This window comes from Pristis pectinata, chromosome 25 (assembly GCF_009764475.1).
Source record: "Pristis pectinata isolate sPriPec2 chromosome 25, sPriPec2.1.pri, whole genome shotgun sequence".
Classification (NCBI taxonomy): Eukaryota; Metazoa; Chordata; class Chondrichthyes; order Rhinopristiformes; family Pristidae; genus Pristis; species Pristis pectinata.
Genome location: NC_067429.1, coordinates 11,720,246 through 11,741,219, shown reverse-complemented (window position 1 = coordinate 11,741,219; position 20,974 = coordinate 11,720,246). Strand labels below are relative to the sequence as shown.

Here is a 20,974-nt window from a genome sequence, read left to right as displayed (position 1 = left end):
CCAACAACCCTATCTACATGAGGCAATATAGTAATAAATGTGTGATAAATTTGTCTTTTTACCTGTTTTCCTTCTTTCTGGATAATCCTGCTTTGCAGAACTGATTTGCTGGAGAAAAGCAACAAGAATTTTACATGTAGACAGTTGAGTCAAACAATTGAGTCAACAGCGATGAGATCATGTGTTGTTAAAATATCTTCTGCATGTTTGTGTATTGAACATTGAGCTGTTAAATGTTCCATGTTCTGTTGTGGGTGATCTTAAAGGCAGACTGCAGAAATCATAATTTTCTGTTTGTTCATTGAGTAATCACAGCTTCCATGGTTTGTATGGATATTGTTCAGGGATGCCCAGGGGCATCATGGAAGATCAAAGTCAGGGATCTTCTACATTAGATTTAACACAAGATGGAATCATGGAAATCTGCAACACAGAAGGCCATTTACTCCAATATGTTCATGCAGATCATAAATGAACTTTAGTTTTGTTTGTTTAGTTGTGACAACTATTCAGCTTTCCAGGCTTTGTCAGGTTTGGATTTGCATCATTGAAGGTTTAGCCTGCAGATGCAGAAAGACCTTGTGCAACATCCACACAAAAGATGCATTTCACTGTGTGTATTTCAATATACATGTGACTAATAAAAATATCTTATCTTATAATATTTTAAAATATTTATTTATTAGTCACATGTGAAAAACACACAGTGAAATGTGTCTTTTTGCATTAACAACCAACACAGAGTAAGAATGTGCTGGGGGCAGCCCGCAAGTGTCACCACACTTCCGGCGCCAACATAGCATGCCTGCAACTTCCTAACCCGTACCTCTTTTTTTGGAATGTGGGAGGAAACCAGAGCACCCAGAGGAAACCCACACAGCCACGGGGAGAACATACAAACTCCTTACAGACAGTGGCGGAATTGAACTACCGCTGCACTACCATGCTGTAACTTTACATGATGGTGTGGGTCACTGTTGAAGTCCTGATATATGGGAACCCATTTGTTCCCCTTAATCCACTGGACTTCCCTTAATGTTGCTGCTTCATGGTGAAAGAAGAGAGGAGTTATGTCCAACAGCTTGGACAGCCATGAGTTGGCCCTGTCTTGGAAGTTACTACTATGTATCACTCTGCAGTATTTAGGTGGATGTCAACAAGTTGAGTGTAAGACAATATAATTTCTGTGAACTGTTCAATAGCCGTCAGTGGGACACAGACTTCATTTATACAAATCGTGTAATCAAATTTGTGGACTGGGATGGAATTAGTAAACAGTGGTTTTCCAAGATTTACAATGTTGGTAAACGATGGAATTTGGTTAAACGTAGAGGCAGATCTTGTTTGTGGCAGTCTTTGGCCAATAGGCTTTCTACACTGAGCAGATGTCTAGGAGGTATTAAAATAAATGTAGGTGTGAAATTTATTTCTTTTAAAAAAATGGGAAGCTGAAATTATGAAATGTATAATTCACAACCACTAACAGAGTTGTAGCAATGTGCAGCTTCAAGAAACATAGCTTCTGAGGTGACTTCACTTATGAGTCACCAGGAGAGAAAAAAAATCCATTGCTGAGAAATTTATCCCTAGTCAGGAGTGCTAAACTTGTATGTTAGTGGCAATGTGTCATCATTTGCCTCCAAAGTTTAGGTCCATTGGCATCATTGACGGACAAGAGAGTAATTTCCAGATATTTGTTTCCACAAGGGGAACTTCACACTGTCGTTGGTCAGGCTGATGTTTATATCTTCCGAGATAGAGCATCGGCCAGTGCTATAAATAGAACTATTTCACTGGTGAGCAAGTAAATAGAGAATCGTTTTGCACACAAATTTTTCCAGTAGATTTATTGATTCTCTGAAATGAAACAATTTGAGATACAATAGTAGGGACCACAACATTCTTACTTTGAATCAATCTTATCAGCTACAACTGGACTTTGATTTCCCATAATGTGGATGATGACTCAGTGGTTATGCTGAGTGCTTTACCCTTCTTTGACAATTTCATGAGAGATTACTTGTGGAATGCTCAGTGTTTTGTTGTGAAAGGGTAAAATTAGGCATGAAGTGGATGCTGTGCTAAAAAGATTCACCTGTTTCCAAGTCAGGTTTCAGACCAATTAACCTACCAACCTGAATGTCTTTGGAATCTTGCAAACTTTTTACTTAAGACTTTTTGAAAACTTCCACCTTTCTAACACTTTACACAGCCTCATGACACCTATCATTACCTTACAGCTCATATGGTGTTATTGCCATTGTGGTAATGTAGGAAACACAGCAGCCAATTTCTGGATAGCAAGTGCCCATAAGATCAAATGATGATTACCAGAAAGTCTGTTTTGATGATGTTAATTGAAAGATAAACATTGGGCAGGAGACCATGGATAAATTCTCTGTTCTTTAAAATAGACACATGGGAACTTTTACATTCAATTGAATCAGCCTGGGTTGACAACTCAAGTTCATGCTTGCAGAAGGAGCGTTCATCTTAGACTGCCTCTGGAATGGGACTTGAACTGACAACCTCCACTTGAGGCGCAGCTGAGATGTTTTACACTCATGTCTCTGGAGTGGGAGACAAGAATGCTCTCCATTGATCAATGGCTGATATACCTTAGACAGGTAGGGATGGTCAATTTTACAGAGGGAGTGGTAAACACATCTTATGTTAGAAAGGACAAGATGTCTGGAAGCTTATTCAGGGTCAAATAGGGTACTGAGATGGTCAATTCAGGCAGTAGCTGAAGATTGGGATGGAATCAATGGGAAAACCCAATAATCTTGATATCTTCATGTAACTTGTGTCAATTCATCATGTGTTTTCTCTATCTTTGATCTCTTTTGGGGAAATTCCCTAACATTGTTTGACCTTTTACTGTCTGAAGGCTGGCATTCATAACTTGCTATATAGTGAAGCATGTGGCATGAACCCAGGTTCCCATAGCCCAGAGCAGTGAAATTACCAAATAAACACATAATGAAAAAGGTACTTCTTGTGAAAATGGAATCAGCTAGTGATCTGGAGATGAGGAAGGGCATATGACCCTCAGCAAGCAGTCAGTGATACATCAGTCAAAATCAATTTATTCAGCAAATAGCCTATTTAAAAAGCAGAGGAAATCACAGCATCCTCTCCTGGTAGGGCACAGCATCCTCTCTCTGGAAAAAGTGCTGTGAGGGGCAGTTAATCACATTTAAAATTATGTACATAAAATCAATCACAGCAATGTGATCACCCTCTTAATAGATAGTGGAATTATCTCCAATATGTCGAGCTAAAGTATTGTTACTATATGCAGCCTATAAGAAATATCTGGTCTGTGGATAGGACAGAGCATATTGCTCCCCTTGACTGTTGGAGTGTAGCAGAATCATTCCTTCTGGGGAAATAGGGGAGAGGTAGTCTACATCCTCAGTTAGGCTTTATAAGGCATTGGTCAGGCTTTATAAGGTGTTAGTCAGACCACATATGGAGTATTGTGAGCAGTTTTGGGCCCCATCTAAGGAAGCATTTGCTGGCGTTGGAGAACATCCGGGGGGGGGGGGGGTGGTTGACAAAAATGATCTTGGGAATGAAATGGTTAATGTATGAGGAGTGTTTGATGGCTCTGGGCCTGTACTTGCTGGAGTTTAGAAGGATGAGGGAGGATCTCATTGAAACCTACCAAATATTGAAAGGCCTGGATAGAGTGGATGTGGAGAGGATGTTTCCAGTAGTGGGAGAGTTTAGGACCAGAGGGTACAGCCTCAGAATAGAAGGACGTCCCTTTAGAAAGAAATGAAGAGGAATTTCTTTAACCAGATGGTGGTGAATCTGTGGAATTCATTGCCACCGATGGCTGTGGAAGCCAAGTCATTGGGTGTATTTAAAGCAGAGGCTGATAGATTCTTGATTAGTAAGGGCATCAAAGGTTACAGGGAGAAGGCAGGAGAATGGGATTGAGAGAGAAAAATAAATCAGCCACGATCAAATGGTGGAACAGACTCAAAGGGCCGAATGGCTTAATTCTGCTCCTATGTCTTATGGTCTTAGATGTCCTCTGCCTCTTCATTACAAAAGTAATCAGTCCCAGAGTGACTTTGGGATACTTCAAACACATCCCATTATTTCATAGCAAACTCAGTAATTAATTGATGATTTTCCTATCTCAGTGCTATCTAATTGCTGAAGTGAGCTTCATCTAATGACCCATCTACCACCAGGTGGTTTGAACTAAAGCTCATCAACAGCGAAGGAATACTGTTGGCCAGATGAGAGACTTGGATCCCTCAGGGAGGGACGATCAAAGGTTTTAATAATTTGTCACCTTGCTCACCAGTTTAATGACATTCTGCACTTAAGTGCATCATTTCCTGCACAGTAAGAAACCTGCAAGATTATGAACCCAACAACTATTTTTTTCCAGAATGCATAGTCTGACTAACTGACACTCACCTTGTGTGACAGACACTCACGAATGTACCTATTTTGATACATGCTACTCAAAAAAACAAGAACAATCTGATTTATTTAATTAATATTGTGATCTGTGTCACTTTTACTAACCATAACTCCTACCAACATTGTCAAGTCTAAAAATAAAGGTACTTGCACCGAGCTGTAGTCCAGCAACAGGTTCTATAAAGTCCCTCCTGTAACTCTTCTTACGAAAGTGAGAGAAGAAGCTGCAGTACTTTATCTTAGAACAGAGAGGAGAAAGGCACTGGGACAACAAGTTATTTGGATCTGCCCTTTGCTGTTTGTTTTGCATCTCCTGAACTTGGCATGGAAGGCGGGTTAGGAGACTGCGTGTGACAATGTCAGAGGAAGGTGGAATCATGAAATAAGCAAGCTGATAATTATATTTAATTATCTGGTGGTTAGGTTGCAAGGAAATTGTAGGTGACACTGTAGACAAGCCAGATATTAAAAAGTCTGCAAAAGTACAACTACTGACATATAGGTGTGAATTTAAAAGGGATCTTTTGCTGTTCAGACAAGACCTCTAAAATTGTTCCATCTGCCTTTTCACTGCAGCTTTGGTCTGTCTGACTCAACAATAATTTCCATTTGTTAAGCACCTTTAACATAGCAAAAATGTCTTGTTGTTCATTCTTAATCTTCACAGCACCAGAATCACATGAGGTGATACTAGGACAGATAACCAAAGGGATAGAGAAGAATGTGGGTTTAAGGAGCATCTTAAAGAAGGAAAAATATGGTAGTGAGGTTCAGGGAAGTGGTTTAAAAGCTTGGCAACTGAAGGCATTGTTGTCAATGAGAGGCAATACAATTTAGCGATGATCAAGAGGTCAAAATCTGGATATTTCAGAGCAGGTTACAGATAGAGCAGTGCAGGGACGAAGAGACTTTAAACAAGGGTGAGAATGTTAAAATTACCTCCAAAGAAAAGCATTAGTTTAAACATTAGAAATGTTATACATGTGATCAATCTGCAGCCCCCTGAAGTGGTTTGCTTCCGTTCGGTCCTTAATGATGGAGAATGGTGTTAGTGGAAGGAACAGTGTCAAGTGGGAGTTCAAATGGGAAAGAGTAGACATAGGTGTTTATTATGAATGAGGATGAATATGAATGGGAAAGAGCAGCACAGAGAAGGAATGCAATCGGGAAAGAATAATGCTCAAAAGACTAAGTAATATGTTTCTTCCAAAACTGGAGCTGAAATGTAGAACACTACAGCACAGTACAGGCCCTTCGGCCCACAATATAGAGCACTTAAACCATTAATCAATTTCCTCCTTATCTCAACTGAATACAATTATTACACAAAGCTAAAATTAATTGGAAACACCTTCTGTCAGTATTTGTTGAACAGGACAAATTGGCCACATCAAATCTCAAATGTAAATGAACAAGTGATTGACTTCTGCTCTGTGTCAGTCTCAATTAGCACATGATATCATGTGTTATATGCAAATGTGTGCATGCAAATCTATAACCTTATAAGACAAATGCGTGCATGGAAATCCATAATTTCATATTATACGTATACTTTGGATGATTATTAGGGTGATCTGTGCTCCCGCTTCCCTGCCCCAACCTTGCACATCCCTCTGATTCTAGTTAATATATAACCTTCAACTAACTTCATGAGAGCAACTAATGTCATTATTTCATTGATATTTACGGGACTATTGTGCACAAATTGGCTGCTGCTATCACATAAATGATTATAATTCAAAAGTATTCCGTTATTATATTCTATTCCATTATGCTATCTCAGAATTGTTATTTTAAAATATCGTGGAACATCCTGAGATTGAGAAAGGCACTATATAAATTCAAGTCTTTCTCCCACTATCTCTTTCCTTTATTTCATTCCTACCTTCTCTTGCATGGCAACCACAAACCAATGAAGATTGTATTACCATGTTGCAGTCAATTTTGCTTTAAAGAAGGCAGAAGTTTTTCATCTTATGGTCTTAAGGCTGATCGAACAGAGAGCAGGAATTAATGTATTAAAGCTGAAACTGTTACTTAAGCCTTTTTGAGGTGTCGTCCAGTAACATTCCATCAAATGAGCTCCTAATACAATGAAGTGGCAGTGTGCAGTCATGGGTAAGAGCCTTACTAAGCGTAGTTGAATGACACATGGGGTTGATAATCATCAGAGTAATGAATGGTTTACATTTAATTCTTTTTGTTATTGTCACAGGATTGTTGATGGAATTGAAGATGATGGCAAGAATTCTGAAACACAAACATTTCATTTCAACGTTGATCAGAGTTTTCAGAAATCGACCAGATTATCTCCAAAGAAAGGTAATGCACCTCAAATATTTCAGGGGAAGAACGGTGACCCAAAGGAGGGAAACAGAGCTGAGAAGCAGCCACTAAGAGTCTGATTAGCAATGTCTTGTCAAAAGAACATATAAAGACGAAAGGATGATATGTTGATGACTATGGAGGGATTGACATTCCTCAGGTTGAGGTCCTAAAACATACAGTACGATAGTGACCACTAATGCTCTTTATTGCCAGCATATGTGGGAAGGTAGTTTGCTTCAGACTGATGGTCCTTAAAAGCCACCATCAGATCTTAGATGTCCCTGCCCCATGTGGCTTGAAAATCTGGCATCCAATCATGGGAGGTTTTGATTGCCCAGGTCCCTGATCCTAACTATATAGGCTAGGTTATATGTTAATACATTTCCACCACCCCCTGCCCATTTTCCTCAACGATGGGGCTGATTTCCCTGGCAAGGCTAGGCTAGTAGGCAGCACAGTAGTGCAGCAGTTAGTACTGCTGTCTCACGGCTTCAGGGACCTGAGTTCAATCCTGACCTCCGCTGTTACCTCTGTAGAATTCGTGCATTCTCCCTGCCACCACATAGGTTTCCGCTGGGGTCTCCAGTTTCCTGCCACCTCTCAAAGATGTGCTGGTAGGTTAATTATAGAGTCATACAGCACAGAAACAGGCCCTTCGGCCCAACTGGTCCACGCCAACCAATATCCCTCTAAACCTTTTCTATCCATGTACATTCCAAGTACCTTTTAAATGATGTTAATGTACCTGCTTCAACCACTTCCTCTGGCAGCTCATTTCATATACTGACCACCACAGAGAGGTAAGTTACCTGCCACAATTGCTACTGTAAATTTCCCCTTAGTGTAGGTGAGTGGCTTAGGAATCAAAGGGGAGTTGATGGACCTGTGAGAGAGAATAAGTTGTGAGACTACAGGGAAATAAGGAGACAGGTAATGGGATTGCACTGTTGGGAGCTGGCATGGCTGCATAAAGTCATAGTAAGTAACTGAACCAATGTGTAGGAGTTGACTCTCTGGAGGCTGGTTACGTTTCAACGTCCTTAGCGCAGTGGCATCCTCTTTGACATATCAGGCTCTGACGAGGTCATTCCTGCAGGACCCCCCAGAATAGAATGTCAGCTGTAGCTCAATGGGCAACAATCTTGCCCCAGAGTCAGGAGTACTGTGTTTGTGTTCTACTGTGGAGAATTGAGCCAAGAGTCTTAGCTGACTCTGCAGTGAAAAGGCAGTGCTGCATTACTGGAGATGATGTCTACCTGATGGGATGTGTGGCCCCGTCTGGTTTCACAGGTGAGCATAGATAATCCCATTGCACTATTCTAAAAAAGAACAGGGAGTTCTTCACTGTGAATTGACCAAGATATATCTCCTAATCAGCATCATCTAAATCAGACCAGCTGGAATCTTGATTCTTGTGGCAGCTTGCTATATGTAAGTTGCCTGTGTCTCTTATATCATAACAGTGATTATACTTCAGAAATATTTAATTGGTTGTGACGTGTTCACAGATGTCATGAAAGGCCCATTATAAATGTGAGTTTTATTGACAGAACTCCAAGCCTGGCTCCACCTTCAGGAACATTTGCATTGCAAAGGTGTTAGCTCTTGAGAAGCAAGTTGAAAATTCCAGAAAAAAATAGAAGCCCAGTTTTCTGATGTCCTCCAGAGAAGTATTCCAGTTGTCCAGTGTCAGTTTATCTCACTTCTATTGACTTTTTTTTTGTATAGCATAAGAATAGAATAAACACTATATTTAGTACTTTGCTATCATTTTTTTGTAGTAATAAGGTAACTCACAATCCAATTCATTTGCCTTTCGATCACCTTAGCAATCTGTCCTGTTACCCGTGAACATGCATACCAAGGTCTCGTTCTTCCTTCACACCACTCAGTATCTTGCATTTATTGTATACTCCCTTGCTTTATTGCACCTCCTCAAATGCACTAATTCACACTTCTCCGGATTAAATTCCTTCCTGCTGAACTGGCCAGAACATCTGTATCTTCCTTCAGTGCAAAGCTCTCCTCCTCATTTCCACCCACATGTCCAATTTTTTGCATCACCTACAAACTTCCTTATCATGCCCCCATGTTAATTGAAATTGTGTGGGCTACAGATGGCACTTTCCATTCTGCAGAGGTTGGGCTTCACAAGCAGATGTGAAGTCCGACCCACCTATACTTCAATGAGACCCACACAACTGGAGTCTTGAAACGACCCACAGAGAGGTGGCGGGTTTTCCTTGTACCCCTGCCCCCCATATCAACCTGCACTTCCCCAATCACTACATCTCAGTTTTGAATTACTCTATTCATACCTTCATTGGATCGTGGACCGTAATCACACATCCCTCCATCCCACAACAGGCAGCAAATTACAACGACCAATTCCGCAACTGACTCTCTGCCCTCTCCGAATCCAGGCCACAAGCAAACATGAGCCCCCTTTTCCTGCAACTGCAGTGTGGTACTTGTAACCTGATCACCGGGTAGAGTGAGTGGAGGAGAGACCTCTGAGCCTATTAAATGTGTGCATGCCCACCTTGACCATGAACAACTCCTTCGGCCTAATGTGCAATGGAATTTTGCATCTTTCCATAGAATATATTTTACCCCCACTTCCCCACCACCATACACCGCATTTTAGGTACACCTTTCTCAACACAATTAATTTCTAAGCAGCTTTTTGCAACAAATACCTTTATATATAGATGGGTGCAATAGCATTGTGGATAAATTGTGCATTAGCATCTAGAGGCTCAGACCATTACACCAGTTCAAATCCCATCATGGCAGAAAGGAAATTTAAATTCAATTAAATAGATAAGTGATGACTAATAAACTACTGGATTGTTATTGAAAGCCCAACTGATTCACCAATGTCTATCATCTGCCACTCACCCATCCCATTGACTCCTAACTGCTTCTTTGAAAGAGGTGTATTTTAAATGACGACATTTCCAGCAACATCCACGTCCTGTAAATCGATTTTTAATAAAATCATTCCTTGTCTTTAGAAGTGCAACCTGATTAATCTGATTTACCATAATTACAGTGAATAGTCACTGAAGTAAACTAAACCAACACTTACAGCAGCAAAGGTAATATGAGTTAGAGAAGTCAGATGATTTGTGGATTTTCTGGAGAGAAACTTTCATACTAAATGTAAAATCTTCATTAATAAATATAATGAGCTTTATAAGTTTTGTATCAGCAGAGAAATGATAAGTGTAATAACTGTTCTAGAATTAATTTGGAATTTTAATAACTGTGGTTAAATGAAATATGAAGCTAGAAATTTGTTACATATATAAATACACTCAAGAATCAATTCCCACTCTAAAGAATACTGTAGCCTCCAACCACACTTTATTTAATAATTTTTAATATCTTACTTTGAAGAAATGTTTAATCAAGGTCACAGATGCCCCCTCATGTTGATATGAGAGATCCCTTAATATCTTCCTAAAAAAGAGCAGAGCCATCCATTCTGTGTTCTGTTCAATATTTCTCCCTCAATCAACAAAACAGACTCACTTGTTGGTAATCTCATTGCTATTTGTGAGATCTTGTTTTAGCAGATTGATTGCCATGTTTCCTACATTTTGACAGTAGTTGCATATTGATAGCAGTTCATTGGCTGTTGTTGATGTCTGTGGTTCTTTAGGTTCTCTGCTCACGAAGGCAAATCTCAGAGGTAGATCAATCAACAGAACACCTCTGATTGAAGGTACTCAACTAAAGGTAGTGTCTGGTACAACAATGCATCAAAAGTCATGTGGCATACTACACTCACAACACTGCTTCGCCTTATATAAAAAAAACAAACCCATAGAAACCATCAACTATTTACATATGTAAAATTATACAAATAATTACACTATTAACAATGTATTTGTAGAGAAATACACAGACAGTAATAAATTTGATCAGTTATAAATTCACTCAGCTTTTTAGTCTTCTCATCTTCAATATGGGCATCCACTCCAGATACCGATGATTCCAGTGGATTACTTCTCTAGATTGGCGGCACATGCATCTGGACTCATATCCTGTTCTGCAATTGTTGATTCAACATAATTGTCTTCATAACAATTATATTACTTATATATTCAAAACACCAAACAGCTTACATAAAGTATAACAGGGCTATAGCTCTATTGACTACCATATTAGTTACAATTATGCATTATTTTAGTACATTACTGAATAACATGAGCTCATTCATAACCATCTCTGTTTTGATTGCTTTTTAAGGCTCTTTTATTTTTGTAGCTCCGCTTTCACACCATCTTACATTTTAACTCCCATTCTGACTTCCTGCAGTCACTGGACTTTTCCTCCTCCCTGTTATTCCTTTAAAGTCACAAAGTCATCTCACTGATTATTAGGCCCAGAGGCAATCCAGAAAGAGACAAAGGGTCTTTGACCTGAAACTTTAACTCTGTTTCTCTTTCCACAGATGCTGCCTGACTTGCTGAGTATTCCCAGCACTTTCTGGTTTTATTTCAGATTTCCAACATCTGCAGTTTTTTTTTGATTTTCATTTACATGAGGAAATCTTTGTTTCATACAGCAAGTGATGAAGGTCTAGAATGCACTCCCAGGGGTAGTAGTGGAGGCAGATTCAAATGTCACATTCAAAAGGGATCTGGATGAGTATCTGAAAGGAAAGAATCAACAGGGCCTTGGGAAGAGAGCAGAAGAGTGAGAGCAGTTGGGTTTCTCTTACAATAGGTATGGATTTGATGGGCCAAATGATCTCTTTCCTTGTTGTATCCTTTCTATGACTCTGGTGTTGTATCCAATCTATGCCTATGATCATGACTACACATCAATAGGCCATAATTACAATGGTCAACTGGATCCTTCCCTCTCCACTGGCAACCCAACAGTACATCCCTCGCCCAATAACTCACAGTTCCCCCCCCAAAAAAAAATATATCCAACTCTGTTTTGCTCTGTAACAATGGAAAGTGGTAGTTTAGCTACACTTCCTGTCCAAGGATAGACCAACTTGCTACAGTATCTATTTGTATACTTATTACTGCGTTCTTCGTCAATAAGGTGGCCTTAAATGTTTGTCCCTCTTATCCTCTTTGGATGTGCAACATGTACTGTTCAGCATTCCCTTTATCACCTCCTAATTATCTGATTCTCTTGGTGTACAGTCCCCCTGCAGGACTGGTCCATACTTTTACATCCAAGGAAAATGGGGACTTCCATCTTTACCAACACCAATTTCCTTCAGAGACTTGCCCTATTCTGTGGTTGCTGTAACAGAGGGCCACCTTGAATAACATTCTGAGGCCAGGTGACTCCCACAGCTGAGGCCTCCTGTCCTTTGCAACCATGTCACTTTTGTATTCATGTGACCTACTGATTTCCCAGCAAATCCATTTCCAGCATCCATGTGACCATGCTACCGTTGCTGTTTCTGTGGGCTTACTCCCTACTGACATCTCAGAATCGTGCCCTGAGTAATTTTTAAATATCATCTCCATACTATACTGAATGTTCCATCAAACATTACATTTCTTTCATATCAGTCTGTATCCTAAGTGATCCCACCTACCACCAACACTGCTCTAGCAAGTGACAACAATAAACCGATACCAATACCAATACCAATACCTAGAGAACACATTCCCTATTTCCTTCACTGTCCTGCAGTTCCCTCAACATCCCAGACTCAATGCCAATATAATATCTATGGGCTCATTAGTGTTTCAGCTTGCAAAGGCAAAAACAGAGGTAGAAATATTACTAGAATATCTTCAGCGAAGGCAGTAAGTGCTCAACTAATGGTGTGTCTGTATCAATGTCATACCACATGGTGCACACAGTTCTTAAAGCTACACTTACCCTTAAGGATGCTCTAGCTCTAAACTGTTTAGTGGTGATCAGAGTCTTAGAAAGGCATTGTATAAATACAAGTCCTTCATTTCTTTCTTTACACCAAACACTGTAGAGTGAGTACCCACTGCTCATTTTATCACGATGGAAGATGAATTTCCAAGGAAAGGTTTCCGCAGGAGCATCCTTCATGGCAGTAAGACAATCCTTTGGTCGCCAAGTGAAGTTGCTCTATTGAATAAATTAAGCACCTGCAAGGCACCCTGACGATGGTGGTGATGTTGGACTGCTTGTCTCTGTCAAGACCAACCCAGTCCTGAATTCTGGTCTCTCATCACTCAGTTGATCCCAATCTGGACAGGACCAGAGATGACATCATTGGTTTCCATTGTTTGTGCCAGAGGAGAGATTAATAGGCCAGGTTCATGAATTCTCTCCGCCGATTCCTCTTAGAAAGTGGACGCTGGAAGCGGCGTGTGGAGAGAAGATCAAGTTTTGCTGCAGTGACTCACGGTGTTGAAAAATTCACAAGCTCTTGCAACCTGGCTTTACCTGGGCAATTACTGAGGATTTGATAGTCTGTGTGTAACTATAGATGGCACGAATCATGGCCTCGAAAAGAGGAACAGAGAAATGGGTGACACTATGGACAAACTGCAAATGTTGACATTGGAGGACCATATATTTTAGGTGGAGTTTATAAAGTAGATTTCCAGCCCATGATTAAAGAGTTAGCTGTATTGTGAAGGGTTCCTTAGAGCACTCGATATAGCAAAATCACAAATTCAGTCATGAAAGGGCAGTTTATTATTTTGCTACACTGGGCAGCTGGAGGCAAAACTTCCTCTGTATTTAATGAGCAAAATCAACATGAAAAATACAGAATTTTCAGGTTTAGCAAAGATTAGGGCAATTCAACATAAAAAGCTGCTAATGACCTCCAGGCTGCTAATTCTCTGCCAGATTGGATATCTCCTCAGACAGAGAGAAAAATTCACTTTGAAACTTGTTAGCAGGGTGTAGATGATGTGAAAAAATTAATCTGTGTGGGGAAGCAGATAGTAGAAGTGTCTTCTGTGCATGAAGCAGAAATTATTTAGAGCCTACGGATTTCTTTAAGATAATTAACTGTTGATGAAAGGGAACTGTGGTGACCACATTACTCTCTATTTTGAAGTTTGGAATATGCTCGATGTTTCCTATTTATGGAAACTTTATAAAGCATTAATGTACTATATTTAGTATGGGTAATTATAAGCAGGCACTAGACTCAACCTATAGCTACGCCGCTTTTGTTGTAGCTGAGTGGCTTTGAATGATGCAATAAATGTCAATATATCAGATCTCTCTTCAAAACCATTGATCAATGACTGCTGCTTATGTCTGTTGAGTTTGTGGCAGGTGTAGGATAAAACTAGTCCAAGATCTCAGTATGAAGGTTGCCGTTGAACTTACAATTTTGACCGTGGCCTGGTTAATGAGAGCTTAATGTCTCCAAACACAAGCAGCCACTTCATTTTTAATGGTGATTTGAACAGCTTTAAGAAAGAAATTGGTCTGCTACCCAGGAGAACATAGTTCAACACTGCGTTGAAGGTGGCATTTCACTTGAATAAACAAAAGAGAGATGAACAGGTTTAGAAGTCCACAGAGTGACCAGTTATCATCCCTGGCTAACTAGTCTCTTCCTGATCCCTGGACACATCCAATTGTAGCAGCTCTGCACCCATATTAGATGAGTACATTTCATGAAAACAAGCCCACAGTCTCAATGTCTCACGCTCAGGAGCTATGCTGATTAAGGGAACAAGATAGCAAAATATATACATTTAATTGGATTCTAGTAAACCGAACATACACTTTCAACTAAAGGTGAAGAGACCTGTTTAATGAGACCTTCGTGTGAAGGAACCAAACAAAATCATCCACTTCAGCACAAATGAAAGTTTCATGGCAATGCCAATCTCGGTCATTTTTAAAGCCACAAAAGAACTATAAAAGAAAGTGTTGGCTCAGACTGTCATCTCTCTCTATCTTTCTCACCTCCTTCTACAGTGCATTTAAAAACTCCCTTTTTACCCAGCTTTTCCATTCCTGCGCTAACCTCTTTGTCTTTGGTTTGGTGTTGCTTCTTCCCCCAATTATGATTGGGCAGAGTAACTTGGATCATTTTATCTCACTAACAATGATGTATAAAAGCAAATTGCTGCTGCTCATGGTCTCTCACATAGCACAACAGTTCTGTGTGCCACGCAATTGAATTTAGCCAAAATCCTGATTGGGTCCTTTGTACAGAAGCCACAGGGACAATGTGCAATGTATCTCCCGATGTCGCAAAGGAAATGGAACTTTTGAGGCACGCACATCACAGAGTTGAGGTGTGCTTCAGCACTTGTTACGATGACTTGCACTGTTGCTGGGGAGTCCAAGGTATCTACAAGTAGATCCGCCTTTAAATATTTGCCTTACTGTTCACTCTATCCTCTCCTTCACTGCCGATGTGCACAGGTATCCTGCCCATGTATCCATACCCCCGATGCCAGATTAATTGTTAGTCTAACCAATTGCACATCTGACCCCCTCCCACTCCACCATCCAAGCTGACCAGTATTCTATACCAAGGTGGGAGCTTAGTCAACACTCACCCAGGAGTGGAGATGGGGGTGTGGTTTTCAAGCATCTATTTCAAATTTAGTGACAATGGCAAAGGGGTGAACAGAGAAGGTTGGCCAGCCATGTGGTGCGTTTCTTGTGTGTGCCTTCAAGTTTGCCTTGATGCCATGTTCAGGCATTGACATCTGCCCTTGGGGAGGATATAAGGGACTTTGGCTGGACTTGAAGTGTGTTTTCTAGATGTCACTGTCCAGCTTGGCTTGGTGCTGGTGCCGGTGTGATATTCAGCAACAACACAGACCAAGCCTTGCCTGGGCAAGAGTTGTGCTTTTCCTGGGTGTTGGCTCCAAGCTTGCCTCAGTGCCCTGGACAGGCTGTGATATCCATCCATGGGGAGTGGAAGAGGGACACCACAAAGGCTTGAATTGCCTTTCTCAGTGTCACTGTCCAGGACCAAGATTCTGTAAATGGTTTCAGTTTTGATCAGTCTCGGAAAAGATAGTAAGTCCTTGGACTGGGTTTGGGTTCAGACAGACCAGGACTGGGTTAGGTTTGGGTTGGGTTTTAATTTCATACACCGGCAGACTTCTACTTCCAGCCCTTCTCCAGGTTTGGTCCTCCTATATGGTAACCCTTCCAGACCTGGCCTGAACTCATCTCTCCTAACACTGAGATCCCAGCCTATCTGACTTCCAATGTGCAAGGCTCCAGTTGAAAGGCCTGTTCCATCATGCATGATCCCTGGGACCTTAGCATGGGCCCCATGAGCATCGTTCCAGCACACATTCTCATCCCTTAAAGAACACCTAGGGTCTGTGTCTCTGCCCTTTATCCCACAGCACAAGGCAGGCCATCATTAATTATTTTACAATATCCATCAAGTCAATTGAGAATTAATGTTTAGGGAGCCATTGGCATGATCAATTAGTTCAGCATCACAGTTGCAATGACACATAAAAGCTAAAATACAGATTATTTACCCAGCAACACAATTGCCTTGATATCATCAAGTAACAGTTATGAAAGATGAATGTAATAACATAATTGGGTTTCAAAACTGTCTGATCTCATGTTACTAATTATTGTTAAGCAACTGAAAAGAGTCCTGTGACCATAAATGCTAATGGATGGAGAAAAACTATATCTCCTCAAGACTTTTATTTGTACTGAGAATGCAAATCTTTTGTTTCCTAGGTGATTGCTGTAGAACACAAAAGGATTGATCCAAAGTACATTGCACTGATCCTTGTGCTTAATGTTCCACAAGTTTAACAAATGTGTTCACTTAGCTCAAGCCTAAACATGGAGTATAAAGACATTATAAATTCTATTAGCATAAAACTATGAGGATAAATAACAGACTGGAGGAATAATGTACTAGCCAACATGTAAGATCCAGTTGACTAACCTTCATTGTTTTACCCTTTTGGATCCTTTACATTTCAACATTCCTGAAAGCAACGCTGAACTAAAATGAAGTGTCTGAAATCAAAATCTGAACTGGGGCAAGATCCCATTTGTTATCACACAAAATTCTGGAGGAACTCAGCAGGTCAGGCAGCATCTGTGGAGGGAAATGGAAAGTCGACGTTTCGGGTTGAGGCCCTTCATCTGGACTGGGTAAGGGTTAGTCTCAACCCAAAACATTGACTGTCATTTCCCTCCATAGATGCTGCCTGACCTGCTGAGTTCCTCCAGCGTTTTGTGTGTTGCTCCAGATTCCAGCATCTGCAATCTCTTGTGTCTCCCATTTATTAGTGGTGGTTGTCATTTTGTGCCATTACAGCAACACCACATTCCAGTACGTGATTGAAAAGCCACAAGGCCTTCTCCCCTCCCCAAAAATTAGGTAAAATATAGAGGTTATTCAGCCTGACCAGTTCTTGCTGGCAGTTTTGCTCTAGGGAAGTCTTCTTTCAGTCTAGTCATCAGCATAACCCTCTAACCCCTTCTCATTCATGTGGTTGACTGTCTTGAACTTAGCGCAGAAACTGCTAGGGGAATAATGATGGCCTGTCAGGTTGTCGTCTACATTTTTTTCTCCTGCTTGACACCTGCCCCACTCTACACCTCCTCCTGACAGTTGAACTGAATTTAGGAACTTACACTGCCTGGAGTCGTAACCGTTCATTATGTGTTATTTCCATTTCCCCCTCTCTATTAAACCTTTCCACAAGTAGTGATAGACAGAAAGATCACTGTTGAAGCTGTTATTGTGACTGTGCAATCTTGTAGCAGGCAAAGAATTTCCTCCTCTTAATGAGGAGTTTTCTAAAGACCTAAGGTAAGCAGACTTAACACATCTCTACATTCTTCAAATGAATATTTTGCCTCAGAACCAGCTCTCTTTAAAGTTGATCATCATATTAGTTTGTTAAGAAAGCACTACTCTGTTATTTGACCAGATCATTACATCACCTTAACTTTCAGGTCATATTTTTTCACCAAAGTCTCTTCCACAAAACTTGTACCTCTATGTTTTCCTTCTCTAACTATCAGCCGTTGACCAATAACTTAACTGGGCCAGCCACATAAATTCTGTACCTATAAGAACAGGATGTGGATTTTCTGCACAGAGTTACTCACTTCTTTGACTCCCCAAAGCCACAAGTTAGAAGTGTAATGGAACACCCTCCACAACACTTGTGATGCTCAACCTCATCCACAATGTTTAATTGGCACCATGTCCACTACCTTAAACACTCTCTCCATCCTTCTACCAGGGCACCTAGCACCATTTACAAGATGCAGCTGCCAAGACTCCTTTGGCAACATCATCCAAGCCCTTGATGTCCACCACTTAGAGGAACACAAGTAGTTGGCACATAGGATCACCACCAGCTGTATATTCCCTTCCAGCTCGTACACCAGCTTGATTTGGAAATATTTCACTGCTTCTTCATTATTGCTAACCAAAAGCTTGGAATTCCCCATCCAATAACACTCTGGGAGTTCCTTCAGCACTGACTACAGTGATACCAGCAATCTTTGAAAGACAGTCATTGATGGGTGATCTGGCCAGCAATGGTCACATCCTGAGAAAGAAGGAATAAGGTAAAAATTACACGGAAACTTTTCAGAAGTTGAACTCAAACATTCGATTTGAGGAGAATTGTGGGTGAGCTTTCAACTAATTTTAAATCCATGATTACAACGGAGGCAAAAGAACCTTTCACAAATGCACGGAGAAAAAGAGACTGGCGGTGCCAGAATGTGGAACAACAAACAAACCGCTGGAGGAACTCAATGGGCTGAGCAGCGTCTGTGGAGGGGAGAGGAAGGAAATGTCGATGTTTCAGGTCAAAACCCTGCACCAGGATTGAAAGTGGAGAGGGGTGATAGCCAGTATAAAGAGAAGGCGGGCATTAGTGAGACAGGAGTCCCAGGTGGTTGGTGGACTGGCGAAAGATGACGGGCAGGTCGAGCCAGGTAGGGAGAGGGGGAGGGGTGGAGTTGGGAGACAGGGGCAGGTGGATGATAGATGGAGGCAGATGAAAGAAGAAAGAGAGGCAGGTGAAGCAGCATAGGGGGAGGGGAGGGTGAAGATGGAAACAGCTTTTGAAGGGAGGCAAACAGGAACACAAAGTGTTGGACTCTGGTAAGCAAAGGAGGTGATAATGGGAGCCATTAGGGGAGAGGTGAAGGAACTGGAACCAAATAGGGGCGGAGGTGGGAGTGTGCAGGGGAAACCTGTGGGTCTACTGTGTGTGTTGTGGGTGGATGGAACTAGGTGGGGGATGGGGACAAAGCTGGGTGGTGGGGGGATGGAGGTGGGAGGACTGGAGGGTCATTGGAAGGGGGGGCGGGAGAAACACACCAGTGGGGAGTGTTACCTAAAATCATCCTCCAGCAGCTATCTCCACCTTTGCCTTCGTCTCCCCCCCACCACTCCCCTTTCTCCTCTTTATGCTGGCTATCTCCTCTCTCCACTCTCAGTCCTGATGCAGGGTTTTGACCCAAAATGTCCACAATTCCTTCCCTCCCCACAGATGCTGCTCGACCCACTGAGTTCCTCCAGCAGGTGGTTTGTTTTTACGAATGCATTATATTTCTGGTTGTTGTTGGAACTGCATTCTTGGTCTTTGCATCTTTAGCATTCATCCAGTGGTTTCCAGAGATCTAGAATTCTGTGTCTACGTTCCAGTAGACTGACACAGATAGTCCCATGGAATCCAGGGGACCTGGTTAGGTGGATTCAAGATTGGCTCGGACATAGGAAGCAGACGGTGGTGGTTGAAAGTTGTTTCTCAGAATGGAGACCGGTGACTAGTGGTGTGCCACAGGGGTCGGTGTTGGGACCTTTGTTATTCATTATTTATATAAATGATTTGGATGCGAATGCACAAGGCTTGACTAGAAAGTTTGCAGATGACACGAAATTAGGTGTTGTTGGTAGTGAAGAAGGTTATCGTAGGCTACTGGGGGATCTTGATCAGTTAGGGTAGTGGGCTGAGGAGTGGCAAATGGATTTCAACACAGGTAAGTGTGAGATGATGCATTTTGGAAAGTCAAACCAGTGTAGGACTTATGAGCACTAGGCACTAGGGAGTGTCATGGTATGAATGGTAGGGCACTAAGGAGTGTAATGGAACAGAGAGACATAGGAGTACAAGGGCATAGTTCAATGAAAGCGGCGTCACAGGTATACAGGGTGGTGAAAAAGGTATTTAGCACACTGGCCTTAATTAGTCACTGCATTGAGTACAGGAGTTGGGACATTATGTTGCAGTTTTATAAGTTGCTGGAGAGGCCACACTTGGAGTACTGTGTACAGTTTTGATCACCCTGTTATAGGAAAGATGTGGTTAAACTGGAAAGAGTGCAGAAAAGATTTATGAGGATGTTGCCAAAACGAGAGGACCTGTTATAGGGAGAGGTTGGCCAGGCTGGGTCTTTATTCCTTGGAACATAGGAGAATGAGGGGTGACTTTATAGAAATGTCCAATTCTAGGGGGCATAGATTTAGGGTGTAAGGGGAAAGATTTGAAAGGGAGCTGAGGGGCAACTTTTTCACATAGATGGTGGTGAGTATATGGAACGAGCTGCCAGAGGTAGTGGTTGAGGCAGGTACAATAGTATCATTTAAGAAGCACTTGGATAGGTACATGGAGGGGTGGGGCTCAGAGGGCCAAACACAGGAAATTAGGACTAGCTGGTTGACTCGTTGGGCTGAAGGCCCTGTATCCATGCTGTATTGCTCCGTGACTTTATGAGTTGGTTCAGGTGGCACTGACTAGGCAATGTGTCTGGCCCCCTTTGTTAACCGCACCAATTTCCAATGTGAGTGGGGGTTGGAGAGGAGGGAGCATTTCTTGCCTATCCTATTCTGCGGTTCATAGGATGAGACCAATGGGATAATGTTACCCAGCAGGAACTCTGTCCAGTTCCCCAGCTCTCCCTTCCAAAGCTATATAACCCTTTGAGATCAAGCTTGGAGTTTGGAATAGCCCAATCCTATTAGAGCATCAATTCAAAAATATTTATCTATATTAAAATATTCAAATAAAGAAAACCTACTCAATTCCTATAAATTAAGTGTTTCCAAATAGGTGGAAGTCCATCTAACTGGAACAATGCCACAGGAAGCTATTTACTACCCAATAAACTACACCACATTGGTGCATGTGTGACCATTTTAGTCCAATAACTTACCTTTCCTGCAGAAATTCACCTGGAGATTTTTCAGCAGTTACACTGATAATCTCAATTTCTCTCACAGGCAACCATGTTA

At 41.4% G+C, this 20,974-nt stretch overlaps 1 protein-coding gene across 1 annotated transcript in view; it reads left to right on the top strand.

The window, feature by feature from the left end:
* kcnh4b (potassium voltage-gated channel, subfamily H (eag-related), member 4b) overlaps positions 1-20,974 on the top strand; it is a 192,904-nt gene that overhangs the window by 122,260 nt on the left and 49,670 nt on the right. The window contains exon 15 of the mRNA XM_052038383.1: positions 6,662-6,768. Coding sequence (XP_051894343.1) covers positions 6,662-6,768 — 107 coding nt within the window. The remainder of the gene's footprint in view (positions 1-6,661; positions 6,769-20,974) is intronic.